At 40.2% G+C, this 17571-nt stretch overlaps 1 protein-coding gene across 4 annotated transcripts in view; it reads left to right on the top strand.

Moving 5' to 3' along the window:
- LOC149234433 (transferases, transferring acyl groups) overlaps positions 1 to 17571 on the top strand; it is a 415828-nt gene that overhangs the window by 181538 nt on the left and 216719 nt on the right. For all 4 annotated transcript variants that reach the window (XM_089371840.1, XM_089371839.1, XM_089371841.1 and 1 more), the window contains one exon: positions 10909 to 10982. In XM_089371840.1, the coding sequence (XP_089227966.1) occupies positions 10909 to 10982 (74 nt within the window). The remainder of the gene's footprint in view (positions 1 to 10908; positions 10983 to 17571) is intronic.

Here is a 17571-nt window from a genome sequence, read left to right as displayed (position 1 = left end):
TGATGACTAAAAAAAGTTTCCAACAATCCCAACCCGGTTGTAATTTCACCTTATCACTCCCATTCAGTTAAATGTCCTTTCCTGTAAACATACATTCAACATATAGAATTCTGGAAATGAAATTTTCAGATTAAAACACACGGGATTGTCAAGACATGTTGGAAATAAATATGGACATAACCAGACTAGCAACACACATAAAAATACACAGATTTTTGGTCAACTTAGACCCACGCAAAACCCCTTCAATCTTCTCCGGGGAAAACCTGTTAGAGAGCTCTTCAAATTTATTTATCTTTCAAGTTCAGGAAAAATATTTGCAGACAAAACAAAACATCAAAATAAAACTTATCTCTTCAGCCCAATTTGCCTCAATTTCAATGCCCAATTGAAGCTGAAAATATGTACTGTATGGATATGACAATACGGACTGTACGGATTTCCGTACCGCTGTACGAGCTGTACGCATTTTTTTTTTTCATTTTTTGTTTTTTGTTTTGTTTTTTTTCCAAAAACTTATCTCGAACGACATGCAGCTCACAACATTCAATGCTGTTCGTATTGTACCTTCTGCTATCTTCTAAACCTTGATTTCCATGCCCAACTTTGCCCATAAATCACTCCTTCAACTTGCTTCAACAAATTTCTCCTTTAGCAGAATCAGAACTTTTCTCCAGCTCTCAGTCCCCTTTCTCCAATCTGCTCATGAAGAATGAATGTAGTCTCACTTTTCTTTTTCCCCTTTTGTTTCCCTAAATGACTTTTGGGCAACCCTAAGATCTAATGGCTCAGATTCATTTAGATCAAGGGATGAGAATAAATGTGCATTTAATTCTCACTTTCTATTTTTTAACTCACCAATTAAATAAAGTACACACATTGTACTTTATGTCTAAAGTCACTTTTCACTTTATAATTTAACATTGACTTTACCACTTATAAAGTCACTTTTGCTTTATAAAGTCACACTTAGGAAAAGAATTATTTTGGACACTTTTACCTAGGTAAAGACTAACCCATGGAAAACCACTTGTTCAAGGTACAGTAAAAATCAACAAAAGGTTCAATGTGTGAACCAGGGACCCAGAGCAAAAGATGTGTGGATGAGTACGCTCAATAACTTTTCCTGCTGCCTTACAATTCGCTGCATTATCTGTGATCACTTGAACCACATTATTCGTACCAACATCTCTGATTGATTGCAATAGGAGATCCGCAATGTTTTGGGAAGATGCACTGATGGAGGAGGAGTCATGGCATGTAATAAATACTGTACCACTAGTAGAAACACCAAGAACATTTATCAAATGTTGGTTTCTAATATTTGTCCACCCATCTGATACAATGGATACCCCACAATCTACCCACTCATTTGTAAAACGTGTCAAAGCTCTTTGAACCTTTGCTTTTTCTCTTTCTAATAACAATGTTCTAGCTTTCTCATAGTTGGGGGACTTGTATCCTTTTGGGGTTTCATTGATGGCCTTTACCATTTCATGCCAATAGGGAGAGCGAAGCACATTGAATGGTACACCGCAAGCACAAAGAAATCAGACTATCTTTCCATCCACATCATCCCTCCCAGCAACATTCAGGAAATCCCCTATTGTTCTTTAACCTCTAGAGCTTGCAAAAGTACCATGAGGAGATGAACTACCAAATCTAGAGGTTGCACTTGATTCAAAATGAGTTTTTTGCTTCTTGCTTTTTTGTTGTGTAACCTCCTCTATGTGGATGTATTTTCTTCTTTGTTTAGCTAAAATGTTTGGGCAAATTTGTATCCTCGTAGCACCTTTTTTATCATCATTGTCCATCACCCCACAAAGATGCCTCCTCACACGGGTATGTGAAGCACTAAATGGTTTTCCTCCATGACAACCATGAGGGCACAAAAATTTGTAGCTTCCATCACCCTTTACCTCTTCAAGTTTGGTCACAAAGTTTCACAAGGGTGTTAATGCAACTTTCCCCTCTAATGTTTCAGTGTTCCCTTGAGGTTCATCCCCTTCCTCTTCAAACCCTTCTTCCTCATCATACATTGGGTCACTCATATGGGGACCACTATCATCTTGTTCTTCTTCCCTTCTATTCCTACTCCCCCTTGCCATCATTAAAACCAAAAGTGGAATGATACATAGAAGCCAAAAGAACACCATCTTGGAATATGGATATAGGCGGTGGACAACCTGCAATTAAATGAGCAAGTAGAAAGAATGGGAAAGAGTAGGAGGGGGAGGAGAAAAATACAAAAAACAATGCCAAAAAAATGAGGGAGTTTGGGGTTTGCACTTACCTTTTTAGCTCTTGTATATGGAAGTCCTCCTTCACTCCTCGTCCAAGCTCCTCCAGCTTCTCTTAGCTCCTCCTCCTTCACTCCTCCAAGCTCTCCTCACTTTTTCCTCTCCTCTCTTCTCCAAGCTCTCATAAAATAAAAGTGAGCAAATGAGAGATGAAGGGGTCTTTAATCCCTTCACTCCTCACTCTAACCCAAGGTGGACCCACCCGCAACAAAGAAAAACAAAAAAAAAGGAAAAAAATAAATAAAAAAAATGTGCTGCTTTGTGCCCCGCGCAGCGGAAACGACCACTTGCCCTGCGAAGAACGATCCGTACGGATTTGACCCGAAAACACCATGGATCATATGACCGATCCACCATACAAAACGCGTTTTGGAAAAATCAAAACACGGATTGGGCCATACGGTTCTGAAATGGTAGGAACCGTATTTTTTAGCTCGATCCACGTTTCGGTTTTTCCGAAACGCGTTTTAGAGGGCAGATTGCCCACGGATCGCGTTTCGGGCTTTTGATCTGTTGGGGGGGGGATGTTTCCTGCAACATCCGAAACCCTTGAAAATTGGTCCACTACTGCGCTGTAGTTTGCTCAAGAGGTCCTCCAAATTTCAAGCAATTTCGACATGGAATCCTGAGATATAGGAAGCCCTAGCCATAAGACCATTTCTTGCCCTAGGTTGATTTTGGGTTAGTGACCTCATGAGGAACATTGCATCTAAATCTCAAAAGAAAATTTGTCCTTTGATCTTTTTCTCTTCCTTAATTATGTCAAGCCCCTCCTTGGTTGATCAATTCCATTTCCTTGACATAATTTTGGGTCCACTTGGCCCTGTGTGGTCCCACAACTTTACAACTCCAATTTTGCAAAGTCACATAAAGACCAAGTCTCCATAAGGATTTCTAGGCATATGACTCATCTTTACAAGATACATTTCCAAGCCCTAGCTTCGAGAATCCCCTTAGCCATTCCTAGAGAGCATATCACTTTGCTTCTCGAGCAAGAAAGCCATATAATTGAGTCTCCCTTGTGAATAGGTCTTAGGAATCACTCTTTATCCTTGTGTTGATCCATTCATTTAGTGATTCCCCTTGTACTGTGTCTACTCCTGTCGGTGGAAGTCCATAAAGAGCAGGGAGTCTTAGCTGAGGTGACAGTGGGCTATCACTCCATTGTTGCCCTTGACCTAGTAGTTGCTCTATAGGATCCCTACTAGTTTGAGTGGTAACAGGTCCTTGAGGAAAAACTTAGGATCCCTCACAACAACCCACGACCTCTCTTGCAAACTAGTCTTGAAGTGAGAGCCCAAGGTCCTGCACACAACTTGTCAAAGGTTTCAAACAATGAATCCCGCAAGCTTCCACAAGAACAAGTTAGAGAGGGCTGTAGAACAGACCAAGTGTTAGCTATGAAATTAATCAAGAAAATTCCAATTGTATATGTACAATAATCTACAAAGGCTAAGCTATGTTGAAGTTTCTAAGTCTAACAGTTAGAAACCCTCCATGTACTTTCTGATTTATTCCTTCCTACTTGTTCTGATTAATTAACAAGTTATTTACCATGTAAATACTGAAAATAAACACAAGTACATGCTCAACACATTACAGATCGTCAATTGAAGGAAACATAAACAAGCACACAAATGACACTGTTATTTTTGGACTAATGTCCCCATAAAAACCCAATGCGGGAAAACCGATGCAACAATCTGAGGGTTTGATTTATTAAGCAGTTTCAGAATACAATTTGAGTGCCAAATCCGGCTCACCCAACAGAGAAAAATCTCGGCAGTAGTACCTCTCTTTCGGAGACAGATGCTTCGGCTGAAACCCCAGATTAACACTTCAGCAACTCCTCAGCTCCAATCTGCCCTACGAGAAACCCTAGCATCAACGTCTAGGGATTGCATCAGCCTCTTCTGCGCTTTTTGTCAGCTTTCCCGGCAGTTCCGACAGTTCCCAGGTGTTCCAGCTGTTCTCGAAAGTTTTGGCTTCTGCCCTCTGCGTTAGCTTTCCCGGAAGTTCGGACAGTTCCCGATAGTTCTGGCTATTCCTGGCAGTTCTGGCTTCTGCCCTCTGCGTTAGCTTTCCCGGCAATTCTGATGATTCCTGGCAGTTCCAGCTGTTCCCGACAGTTTCGGCTTCTGCCCTCTGCATTAGCTTTCTCGCCAGTTCTGGGCAGTTCCGGCTGTTCTCGAGAGTTTTGGCTTCTGCCCTCTGTGTTAGCTTTCCCGGTTGTTCAGGCAGTTTCGGCTGTTCTCGGCAGTTTCGACTTCTGCCCTCTGCATCAACTTTCCTGGATGCTGCACTGATCCTCCCGATACTATCTCTGCCTCTCCGCTTCTGTATTTACTGCCCCTTAGCTGTAACTCCAGATCACTCTCTCAACTTTCTCAGCAAACCCAACCCCAGAAAGTCGAAATCTTGATCTCTTGGTGTGTTCTCCAAGTGACCTTCAAGCCTCCTCTTATACTTTTCTCGTTGACAAATCAACAGCCGAGATTAAGTCCCTAATCAACGGCTAAGATTAGATCTGGCTTGATCCATGACTTTTGGACCATTCTAACACAGTTTTATATTAATTCACATTAATATTTTATTTTCCCTAAGTTTAGAGTTAGGGACTCCATTAAAAATATTAATTATTTTAATATCTCTTAAACTGTTTAGAATCCGCCCAAACCCTTTCTGGGTATTGGAGATCTCATGTGCCTTAACCTCTCCACCAATTTTCGTGGCTAGAGCACATCCGATGCTGCCCCAAATCAACACTCTCTCTTAGCGAGGACTGTGCTCTAGTAATACTCCTCACTGAGCATCACTCTAATCATCAGGCATCAGTCACTGTGCCGATGCTAGGCCTGTTGCCCAACATCCTCTGCACTGCTGCATCCTGTACTGCTACCAATGGCCTTGCCACTGCCTCTGCCACTGCTGCATTCGTACTGCAAGTCCCTCTGCATCCATGCCCATGGCCTTGCCACTGCCATTGCGGCATCTGCACTGCAACCCCTCTCATCATGCTGCATCTTGCTGCCCATAGCACTACCACTGCTAACTGCTGCATTGCAACTTAGTTGCTGAGAAGTAAATAATTGATCTCCCAACTTTGATATCTCCATCAGGCTAGAAACACTCCTGATGTTGAAACTCCCTCTGTCGCTGACAAGTGCTCCCTCTCTGACCTCTGCGTTGCTGCAACAACTCCATGCATATCGCACCATTGCACACCTTTTTGTGCTATCCTGCACTGGTGCAACACTCCTGTGCTTCTCGCACTGTTGCAGCCTGCTAGCCTCGCGCTGTCCTGGGAATCCTGCACTGTAGTTCCCTCTGTCGCTCCATCCGCATTCGTCTCTACTGACATTGCCAATACTGCTACTCCTTTTCGGGGCTCCCATAGCAAGGTATAATCCAAGAGGCTGGGTACCTCGAGGATCCTCCGCCTTATCGCCTGTAGTCCGCCTGACTATAGCTCGATGTCTCCCCACTTCTTTTGAAGTGGCGCATGAGCACTCATGGCACAATCATCGTCTGTCTCCACTTCCTTCTCTGCCCTTGCTGGCGCTGCTTTGGTCTTGGAAGCCTCTCCCTTGCTCTTTTTCCTCGGACACTGGGTTGCATAATGACCCAACTCTCCACAGTGGAAGCATTTGACCTTGGAGAGTTCCTTCTTCTTCCGCTTTTCTTGCTTACCCTCAGATGCTAGGGCAACATCCACCTCCTCCTCCTTGATTCTTATCCCCTTGCTGCTGCTTCTCGTCTTGGTCACCCTCCTGATCTCTTCCCGTCGAAGAGCCGCCCACATTTCCTCCCAATCTGGAAGGGTCGTCCTGCCTAGTATGCTTTGGATAAAAACCTCCCAGTCTTCTGAGACTACATTCAGGGCTGTTCTCACCATCAACTCTAGATCTGGTGTGGCCCCTATGGAAGTCAACTGATCTCAAATCTCCTTTAATTGACCGAGGAAGGTGTTGATCTGTTCTCCCTTCTGCATTTGGTATGACCGCAACTGATTTTCTAGGAGCATCTTCCTCTACACGGAAGTATGCTGATACAACTTGGTCAGGGCCTCCCACATCTGCCGTGCCGTATTCTTCTCGGCAATATGTGGTACTATATGATCCTTGATCCCGTCAAGAATGATACTCTTGGCCCTCGCCATTACTTCCTCATAGCTGTCATTGTTCGCTAGGTCAACTGGGACCACTATCGTCTTCAAGGCGAAGTGCTTGACACGATTTTTGTCAAGTACAGATAAGATTCTGGCCTTCCAGACTACGAAGTTTGAGGCTCTGTCCAATCTGTCCTGGTGTCTTACTCCGTGTAGTGCCATTCCATTGCTCTTCTACTTCCCTCCTGGAAGTTCTTGATGTGACTCCCTCTGAGCCTCGATTTCCTTCCTGGAAATCCTTCTGCCGATGTCGAGATGCCCTCTACTCTGATTGTCTGTGCAACCGCACCACTGATCCGGATTTCTCAGCTAAAAACCCTCGGTAGCAACTCCCTCCTCCTTGGCCTTGCCCTGTTAGGTATTGTTCTGACAACAGTACCCCACCAGCTCCACTCTGCAAGTTATCTGCAGCCTCCTAAACCCCAATAACGTGAAGGTGAGAGTTCCTAGGCTCTAAAGAGTCCCAACACCGGCAAACTAGCTCCCTAAGTCAACTGCGTTAGCCCTCATGGCCTCTGCGTGAGCCTGTCTTTGCCTCCCTCAGCCTTTGCACAACCTCTTCTTGGCCGAACTTGATGACGCAGGCACTGCATCACCCCTTCCTTGCTGTTTTGTTGCTAGGAACAACTTCTGTCACTCGGGACAACTGTTTTCTGCTGCTGCTGCTCTGCTCGGCTGATGTCCTCAGTTCTCTTGTGATCTGCAACCACGCACTGATATCATGTTGAAGTTTCTAAGTCTAACAGTTAGAAACCCTCCATGTACTTTTTGATTTATTCCTTCCTACTTGTTTTGATTAATTAACAAGTTATTTACCATGTAAATACTGAAAAGAAACACAAGTACATGCTCAACACATTACAGATCATCAACTGAAGGAAACAGAAACAAGCACACAAATGGCACCGTTATTTTTGGACTATTGTCCCCGGAAAAACTCAATGCGGGAAAACCGGTGTAGCTATTTGAGGGTTTGATTTATTAAGCAGTTTCAGAATACAATCTGGGTGCCAAATCTGGCTCACCCAATAGAGAAAAATCTCGGTAGTAGTACCTCTCCTTTGGAGACAGATGCTCTGGCTGACACCCCGGATAAACACTCCGGCAACTCCTTAGCTCCACTCTGCCCCACAAAAAACCCAGCGTTAGCCTCTTTTGCCCTCTACGTTAGCTTTCCCGACAGTTCCAGTAGTTCTCGGTAGTTCCGGCTATTCCCAGCAGTTCCGGCTTCTGCTCTTTGCGTCAGCTTTCCTGGCAGTTCTTGACAGTTTCGACTGTTCCCGGTAGTTCCGGCTTCTGCCCTTTGCGTCAGCTTTCTCGGCAGTTCCTGGCAGCTCTGGATTCTGTCCTCTGCGTCAACTTTCCCGGTTGCTGCGCTGATCCTCCTGACACGTTCTCTGCCTCTCTGCTTCTGTATTCACTGCCCCTCAGCTGTAACTCCAGATCACTCTCTCAACTTTCTCAGCAAACCTAGCCCCAAAAAGTCGAAATCTTGATCTCTTGCTGTGTTCTCCAAGTGATCCTCAAGCATCCTCTTATACTTTTCTCGTTGACAAATCAACGACCCAGATTAAGTCCCTAATCAACCACTAAGATTAGATCTGGTTTGATCCATGACTTTTGGACCATTCTAACACAATTTTATATTAATTCACATTCATATTTTATTTTCCCTAATTTTAGACTTAGGGACTCCATTAGAAATATTAATTATTTTAATATCTCCTAAACCGTTTAGAATCTGCCCAAACCCTTTCTGGGTATTGGAGATCTCATGTGCCTTAGCCTCTCCACCAATTTTTGTGGCTAGAGCACATCCGATGCTATCCCAAATCAACAAGTTAAAGTGTATGAGTAAACTCTCTTCTTTACTTAGGATAATTTGGCTTTGAAATAGCAAGATTATAGCAAATGAGACACTATTTTGAGAAATAAATATTAAATGGATTATGCTTGAGATATAAGCCCAAAGCCCAAAAGAAATCCCTGCAAGACAAATTTGAAAGATGAGGCTTTGGAAATTGACAAATGTGGGTTCTCCTTGAGTATTTCAAGAGTGGGTTGGTTCCTCTGAGAACTTCCCCTCACACTTGAAGCTTGATCCAAAAAAATATTTTCTACACAACTTCACATAGACAAATTAGATCTATATGGGCTTAATCACATGCAATTATGAGAAAATTTTAGAGATATATTGGACATCAACTAAAACATTCTCTATCTAAAGCAAGTAAATAATCTTTATACTAATGTAAGATAGCTATACATCAACACAACTTGAAAAACATAATGGAAATAATAGCATAATGAAATAAGTAGAAAGACAAAAGCAAGAATATCAAGATATTACCATACACAAGGAGAATAACACCTCAAATGTAACCCCAAAGTCTTTTGTATTAATTTGCAAAAGAGTGTACAATCCAGTAGAGTATCCTTAAGCCCAATAACTCATATCTTGATTCATAGTGAGAGCCCATGGCTCTATTCTATAGAATTTTAGGAGCCAATCCCAAGGCAAATGGTAACAATCCAAAGACAAATAGGTGACAATCCCAATGCTCCTTCATGCAAATTCAAATTTCCCAAGTGGCAACTCGATGTCATCCTTAGAGGCCCACACAATCCTTGATGAAGGAGCTCAAATTAGATGGGAGGACATGTGGGAGAGTGAAGTGGAGTGGTAGGAGACCACTCTCCACCTCACTCAAGTAAACTCTAATCCAATCTCAAGTCAACTCATGATATCTCCTTGAAGCTCGAGTTAACTTCCTCAAATCATGGATCTTGTCATTGGAACTTGTTGTTTTCTCCACAAAAAAATCGATTTGCTTGATTTGTGGCTTATGTGGAGTCTACATCACTTGACAACTCAACTTTGACCTTTAGATGAATTTCCACCTCATTTGAGCATGTGTGGATACTTAGTTTTCTCCATTTATTTAATTGTTGGGCTAAGTTATTCCCACATTTTCCACTAAACTTAAGAAAAATGGGTTTTGAGGGTCTAGAACTTATTTTTTACCCCTCAAAGTGTGGCCTGATAGAAATTTGAGGGTGAGAGGTGTAATTTTGAGTACACATACCCATACAACTTCTCTGGACATCACTTATTACATTTTACATTCAGATTTTATTTAAATTTCTGCGCTGCAGAAAATTTAAAAAATTACAAAAATGACCCTAGACCTAATCAAATTCCATGAAATTCTATGAGTGATCTAGTATGGTAATATATAATGACTCTAGACGCTAGGACTCTCTCAAGGCCTCTATCAAGCCACACTCCAGCTTTGGGGTTATGCTTGGAGGAAAAAACTCAATTAATTATTAAGTCCCTGTAAGCACCTAATAATTAACCAAGTGAAAAAAATCTCTCAAAGTAAACTCACTTGATGACAAGGTCCCAAGTTACCTAGGCCCGTAACATGACTCAACTCATCATACTAGCATCACTTTACATCATCCCCATAGGGCTTGTGGAATCTGAGTACAACAGAAGAAGACGAGAAAAAGAAGTAGAGTTGAGAAACTCTAATGATATGGTGAACTTTGATGGTACATGAAGCCTCTGATACTTTCTCGGGCATGGAGTCTTCAAAAGTTTTGGGTACACTTCAATGGTCAACAGGTGGTTAGCTTTAAGTCGCCATTTAGTAGAAGTCTTTGGGTTCCGCTAACCTTTGGGTTTGTGGTCATCCCAAAACCGCTAGATTTAGAGAGCAAATTTAGCCATTTGAAGTTGTCCTCATCTCCCTACTTGGACTCAGATTCATCCCTTCGGATTAAGGGGGGAATATTAGATACCTAATTTATTATGGCTATGGTGAGGAATATGAACATTTAGCAAGAGTCCAAGAGACCTTGGAAGTTGAATCCAACAGTTTGACTAATGCATTCAAATGTGTATCACATTAATGAAAATGCAATCCACACTTATCCTTGATTCCGATGCATAGTCCAGCACTATTAAAGTTGAATCAATCGAGATGAACCCTTGAGATGGTCATTTCAAGTGATAACAACTTTGTGGTATTGTTTTTGTTGGTTTCTTAGATCTTACTTGTAACATAGTCAATTAAACATAAATATCTTGATAAATTAGAATTAGGAAATGAATTTAATAAAGTACTTGGCAAAACCTTGTGTTCATGGGAAAATGCAATGGTACACACTACATCAAATGTTAATGTACTAGTATCACTAGGAAACAACAAAGTGTGTAAATAGGTAAGATAACTATATGTAGGTGTACAACATCCTCAATAATTTAGCACTTTTATGACTTGACTAAAAATTTACTTATATATATATATATATATAAATTGTTGTGCATATTAGATATTATTTTCTCTTGATATTTAGTTGGCATTGCAATTTTGTTGATGGTTTTTAATACAATTTCAAGAAATTAACCGTTAACTAAAATTGGCCAAACAGATGGATCTCGGGGTTGGATCTTTTGTAGTTGCAAATGCACTAGTTTCAAAACAGGCACGCAACATTGATTCGGTGTAAGTATTTTGAACTTACAATGAGATAGATTACTTTGTTTCCATGTTTGCAACATAGTATTTTGTTTTAGATTTTTGATTTCAACGCCCTTGCTTCTTTTCAATAATTTTTTTAATGTTTTTGCTTGAGTTGTAATGTTTTTAGTTTTGGAAGATAACAAAACTTAAATGCAAATATTATTATTTTTTATATTCGTAAATGTAGTTTTATGCACTTTAGCAACCAATATTGTTGTTATGTCAAACACAATATAGGATTTACCCAAATCTATTAGTTATGTGATTAATAGACCAATCTAGATCACTCTTAACCTTAAATCTATTTAGTGTTGATTGGGATTACATGATTTGGTCGTCTCAACGTTTGATAGATCTAGGTTGGTTATTACATTATTATTTTTTTAAAATGTGTAAAGTGGACATGATGCCAACCTTGCACTCACTCATGAAACACCCCCCCATATTTGGCGATAGAATGTGCCTTCCAGTGCAATAATTTATACTTTCTATCCATGTATAGTTCTTACATTTAGTGGAAAGCATGAACATGTGTTTTGGGTACAATCATGCTCTTTATCAATTAATCAAAAGATGATACACGTAATGGTCTTCATCGACTTTTCCTATAGAAAATATTTTAATTTTTAATATTTCACGATATGTACATGTGCATTTATTTACAAAAATATGTGTTATTGTTGCAACTTGCATTAACAATAGCTTTTTGGGAATTAAATGCCAAAGGTAGTAAGCTAAAATAGTTCTAACTACCAAAACTAAGCCACAACTATCATAGCACCACCCCAGACAAAAAGGAAAGCCCAAGAGCCATTATGGTGAGTACAACCATCATAGAGATTAACAAGATTATAAAAACAAAATGTCATGTAGCTATTAGGATTAGGCCAATGGCTAGAGAATCATGTGAAAATTCCTTGAATGCAATAAACTAGAGATTTATCTTCTAACTGTTAGCAATTTATTTGTCTTCTGAACTATTATTCGACAAATAATGATAAATTCACTATTGCGTTCTTCACAATAAAAACGCTGCGGAAAACAAGATATGGAACTGAGAAATAGATGCACACACACAAAATATAACATCGTTATTTTTGGACAATTGTCCTTGGAAAAACCTTGAAGGGAAAAGCAATGTAGCAGATGAGGGTTTTGTTATTATATTCAACAACTTCAAGAGTACAATGATTTTCTTTGCCAATCTAGCAAAGCTCCAACAAGCTACTACTGTGAAATAATTAGGAAGACACCCTTGTCTCCCTCTGCAATTGATTTTTCCTCTCCTAGCCACTCGCACCTCCTGGAATTCGCACTTCCTCCTAGAATGTGCAGATCAGGCTGAAGAAAAATCGTACCACCTTGGAATCACCTCCAGGCAAGTCATCTAGCCTACCTTTGCCTCTGAAACCCACTCGCTCTACCTTCGGGAAATTGATCCGACAACTGGCAACTGAAACGTGGCTTATTTGGCAACTCACATTTGGTAAACTGGCTAACTCACATTGTTGTATTCAACCTCCTTTGCAGATGAATTCAGCCCCTTCTTTTTTGTCTCCCAGACATTGGAAAATGTTGAGGAAAATTCCTTCGGTCTCCTGCTCTCAAATCTCTGTTGATTCCTCACTTTGATGCTTTCCCTAGCTTCAACTGCACCCTTGCTGAATACTTGCAACTGGGTAGTCAAATTGCTCAACTCATACACTCTGTGTCTTCTCCAATCCCTTCGACCTACTCTTATAATCTCTTGTTGGAGTCTCAATGGCTACGATTACATCTCAACTAATGGCTAAGATCAATTCGACTTCATCAATAAAAGCTTCTAGGGCAAAATCAAACTTCCTCAATTAATTCCCTTTAATTAACCAATTTTCCTAAGCTAGACTTGGGAACTTTTTAAATATTGACCAATTAATTTAATTAAGGCGTCTCCATGTCTTTTCTCGTGAAAGCTTTTCTTGGTTTTGGAGATCTCGTGTTCCTTAGCCTCTTAGACACAATGCGAGACTAGAAAACCTGTCCACTGCTACCATATCCAAGAACTATCACTCCCTCTTAGCGAGGTAGGTGATCTCCAGTATACCCATCTATTCTCTGCAGTAGACAAACTTGGCCCTCCTGAGGGCCTTCGTGAATATATCAGCCACTTGCTGGTGTGTGGGAACATACTGTAGCCAAACTAATCCACTCTGCACACAATTTCTGATGAAGTGATATCCTATGTCGATATGCTTCGACCTATCATGAAACACTAGATTCTCAGAGAGCGTGATGCAAATTTGATTATCACAGTAAATACTTGTCACTTCCATCTTCCGACTGAACAAATTCACTAATAGCTTTCTGTTGACCCTACCGCCTACACCTACCTACTGTTAGTGAGAAAGCCTTTAACCCCACAAGGTGTGGTTGGTGGCAAGGAACTAAGAGAAGGGGTTGTCACCCATTCCTAACTCTCTCCGTTAAGCTATCTTCTAGACTAGCTATGGGGGGTGGTCCCTAAAAGAAAACTAAGTTAAAGATGTGAGGTTTCTAGGAGAATGTTAAAGTGAAGTGGATTACATTTTTTAAGATTACAAGCAAATATGATGTGAGCATTATGAAATGAAATAACCATTAACAACCATCAACACATGAGAGAAGCATAAACATATGAAAAAGCCAGTTCCTTTTGAAGTATTGCTCAAAAATGAAAGACATTTGCTTGATATAAATGAAATGCTTTCAAATAAAAGCACAAGTAATCCTGAAAGTGAAACAAGAAAATGTTAGCACAATAAAATAATCAATACAAGATATAAGGATGCCTCCAAGATATATAATCAATTGCTAAATCAAAACATACAAGGATATCTTGCAAAAGGAAAACAATTAATATTCTACTTGCAAAATATAGATGAAATAATGCTTGCCAAAACAAAATATTCAATTCAACAATATGACCAATTGCAAGTAAAACCATGAGATGTGTTAATATGAAATGCATCTACACTAGATTTAGATGCAATTATCTTGATTACTTTTAATCTAAAATGCCTAATCTAGATTATAAGTTCCTCTTGAGCTCTTACCAAAGGGTAAAAATTGGGGTGACTGTAAGAAAGAGGAGGTGAGAACATGATGGTGTCATTAACGATACCTGTCCCTTGAGTCTTACGAGCTAGCGTCTGCCTTTGTTCTTACAATGGGACAAGCCACCTTCATAACTGTAGGGTCACAATGTTTTTATCTTATTTCGTACCAAATGGAAGAACTTTTTAAGAGAGTCTTTTTTCCCTATGATTTCTATCAACCAAGCTTATGCTTGGATTTTAAATGTGCAACTAAGTTATGATGCCTACTATGATATGCAAGTAAATTTGCAAGTGCTATATAAAAGATAGAGATGCTTTAAACACAAGATTGCATAAGCTTTATAACATGTAAAATTGTGAAGTGAAAGTATTTGCTTTGACTTGTGATAAATTAATGATCCACCAAAAGCAAACTTGAAACTGTTGACACCTAATCCTCTGCAATTGGGTGAATGTGGAATGTGAACAGTCATCAAGAAGATGAACTGATCAGTCACATTCATGTATATAACAATAGCTACCTAATGAAATAAATGAATCAGTTTTTCTGCCAAGTCTGGAGTTACTCCTGGTCTGACATGGTATCAGAGCCAGTCCTAAGAATAGTCGTAACTCCCTTCATCTCTGCCACTGCCTCTGTCCTGAAATGCTCTGCCTCCATTGCATTGCATTCATCTGATTATTCTGTCCATAATGCGCTGCCCCCGCCTGTCCGTCAGTAGCATCACTGTTGAACGCTGCTCTTTTTATTATACCCTCTTTAACGGTCACTGTTGAACGCTGCTCTTTTCATTATACCCTCTAGCAGAAAACTGGCGATTCTGAGCTATTCGACGGTGAAAACTGAATATTTCGAGTCTTTTTGGGAAAGACTTGTCCCAGAAGCTGTCGCGGAGCCGAATGAGGCTTTGAACGGTCTGAACGGGTCTTTGTGGTTGCTGGTTCGGTTAACCTTGTACAGCTGGAGATAACATGGTATTGAAAGGCATTTGGACGGCGTATTGATCAGTCTTGACAGTGGCATGAATTGCCAGACACAGCAAAGGTAATGCGTGTTGAAACCTTGTGAAGAACTGTGGTTGATTGTAAGTTGGGTAAAGGATTCCATATAAATTTGGAGCATCGATTCTTTGCCGTGGCAATCGATACAAGTTTCGATCCTTCGCTGTGATGATTGATTGTATTTAACGCATATTTCAAAGTTGAATATTTAATCTGCTTTATGTCACCCATTGCACCAAGCTCTCTTTCAAAGCCACGCTGTTGATCAATGCTGCTTCTAAACCATTTTACTACCTGTTTTGGTTTCTTGAGAAACGCGGTGTCTGGACCATCTCCTGTAGAGAAAATAAGCAAGAACATGGCGCCGTCTGTGGGAAGAGAAGTGGAAACTGAATTCGAATTGCGATGAACTAAACCCGTGGACGTGTTGCAATCAAGGCTGTGCGCAGTGTATACCATTCAAAACGTTTGTTCATAGTGTTGAGTATTGTGCAGTATCATTCAAAACTTTTAAAGCGTTTATATATTGCGCTGCTTTCAAAGTAGTATTGCATGATATATTGAAGTGATATATTGATACATTGAAGTAATATATTGAAGTGATATATTGATACATTGAAGTGATATAGTGATATATTGCGCTGCTTTCAAAGTGGTATTGCATGATATATTGATATATATTGAAGTGATATATTGAAGTGATCCCTTGCGCGTTTTTTTCAAAACATAGTAGTATTGCATGATATATTGAAGTGATATGTACAAAGAAATGCTGATGCTTCTATCAAACGTTAGAGGAAAATAAAGTGCATAAGGCTGTAACATAAGGATTTTTTTTCCAGCAGAAGTATTTTTACAGAATGCATTCAATCATCTCTATGGTAGGGATAGTTCTCACTGGCAAGGAGAACTATCCTGAATGGTCTCGGATGATAAAACACACCCTCATCTTCAATGAGTTGTGGAAGGGAGTGTGTGTCGGAGAAGGAGACAATGACCCAGTACAGCCTACATCAGACAAAGAGCTCGTCATTTGGGATAACAAGAACAGCAAAGCATATGCATTAATCGCAGCATCTGTAAATGAAGAAGTAAGTCGCCATATTTCATCATATTCAACTGCCTTTGAAGCTTTACAAAAGCTCAAAGAACTCTATGACTCACATTCTGCACTTGAAGTTGTTCAGCTCATGATTAAACTCTTCACTCTTGAACTGAAAAATAATGATCCTCTTGCTCTTGCATCTGAAGTAAAATCCATAATGCATGATATCAAATCCACTAAGGTGGAGCTGGATATCCCTCTTATTGCTTTTCTCAAGGCACTCTATCCTACTTACTCCAATTATCTTGAGTCTTTACAAGCAAATGGAAATCTTAAAGATATAACCTTTGACTCTCTTGTGAAAAAGTTTGCTGAAAGAGAGAAAGCCTTTGGAAAGAAGACAGTCCCTGAATCTTCTGAAGAGACTGTTTGCCTTGCTCATAAAGAAAAGCATCCTGCTCAAGATTCTACAAGAGGAAGAGGTGGACGAAGAGGAAGAGGAAGATACTTCAGAGGCAGGGGGGGCAGACATTCTCAAGGAGAAAAAGCAGATCTGCATTGCATTCGCTGCAAACGAAATGGATCACATGATGCTTCTACATGCAAACTACCATGGGACAAAATTGAGCAGAAAAGAAACCAGCAGAAAGGTAAAACTGATGATACAGACAAAGGTAAAGCACCTGAATCTGCTCACTATATTGAGGCACAATGTAACATTGGAGTAAATGAAGATTTGTTTAATGCTTCACTTGCTTCTTCGAAAAATGATTGGTTGCTTGATTCAGGAGCAACCTGTCATATGACTCATAGGAAAGATTTTTTTGAAGATTTCACTGACAATGTTGATGGAGCAGTATACTTTGCAGATCAGTCAAAAATCAAGCCATCAGGGCTTGGCACAATCAGGCTTAAACTGCCTGGTCTTCCAGACTTTCTTCTGGATCATGTTCTATATCTTCCACAGCTCAAGAGAAACTTGCTGTCCTTGGTCCACATCCGCCAGCAAGGTCACTCCATTCATATGTTTGATGGCAAGCTTGAGGTAAGAAAAGCATCTGACCACTCACTTGTCATGAGGGGAATAGAAGAAGAAAGGCTTCTCAAACTGCAAGGAACCTCTGCTCATGCACATCATTTCTCATATATTTCTCATCATGAAGAAGGTACACTTCCATCAAGTTTATTATGGCATGCTAGATTTGGACATTTAAACTATGACAGTCTCCGCTTATTGAAGAAAAATGGTGTTGCTGGTTTGCCTACAATTCCTAGGAAACATAAGCAATGTGATGCTTGCATTCTAGGAAAGCATAGCAAACAGTCTTTTCATGATTCACATTCAAGAGCACATAGGAAGCTTGAACTCATTCATTCAGATTTATGTGGTCCAATGCCTGTTCCTTCTGCAAATGGAAATAAATATATCATGACATTTATTGATGATTAC

Source organism: Pinus tabuliformis, chromosome 8 (genome assembly GCF_031772625.1).
Source record: "Pinus tabuliformis cultivar Carrire ecotype Pingquan chromosome 8, CPIR1, whole genome shotgun sequence".
Lineage (NCBI taxonomy): Eukaryota > Viridiplantae > Streptophyta > Pinopsida > Pinales > Pinaceae > Pinus > Pinus tabuliformis.
The sequence above is the reverse complement of the archived record's forward strand: the minus strand, read 5'-3'. Positions and strand labels throughout refer to the sequence as shown.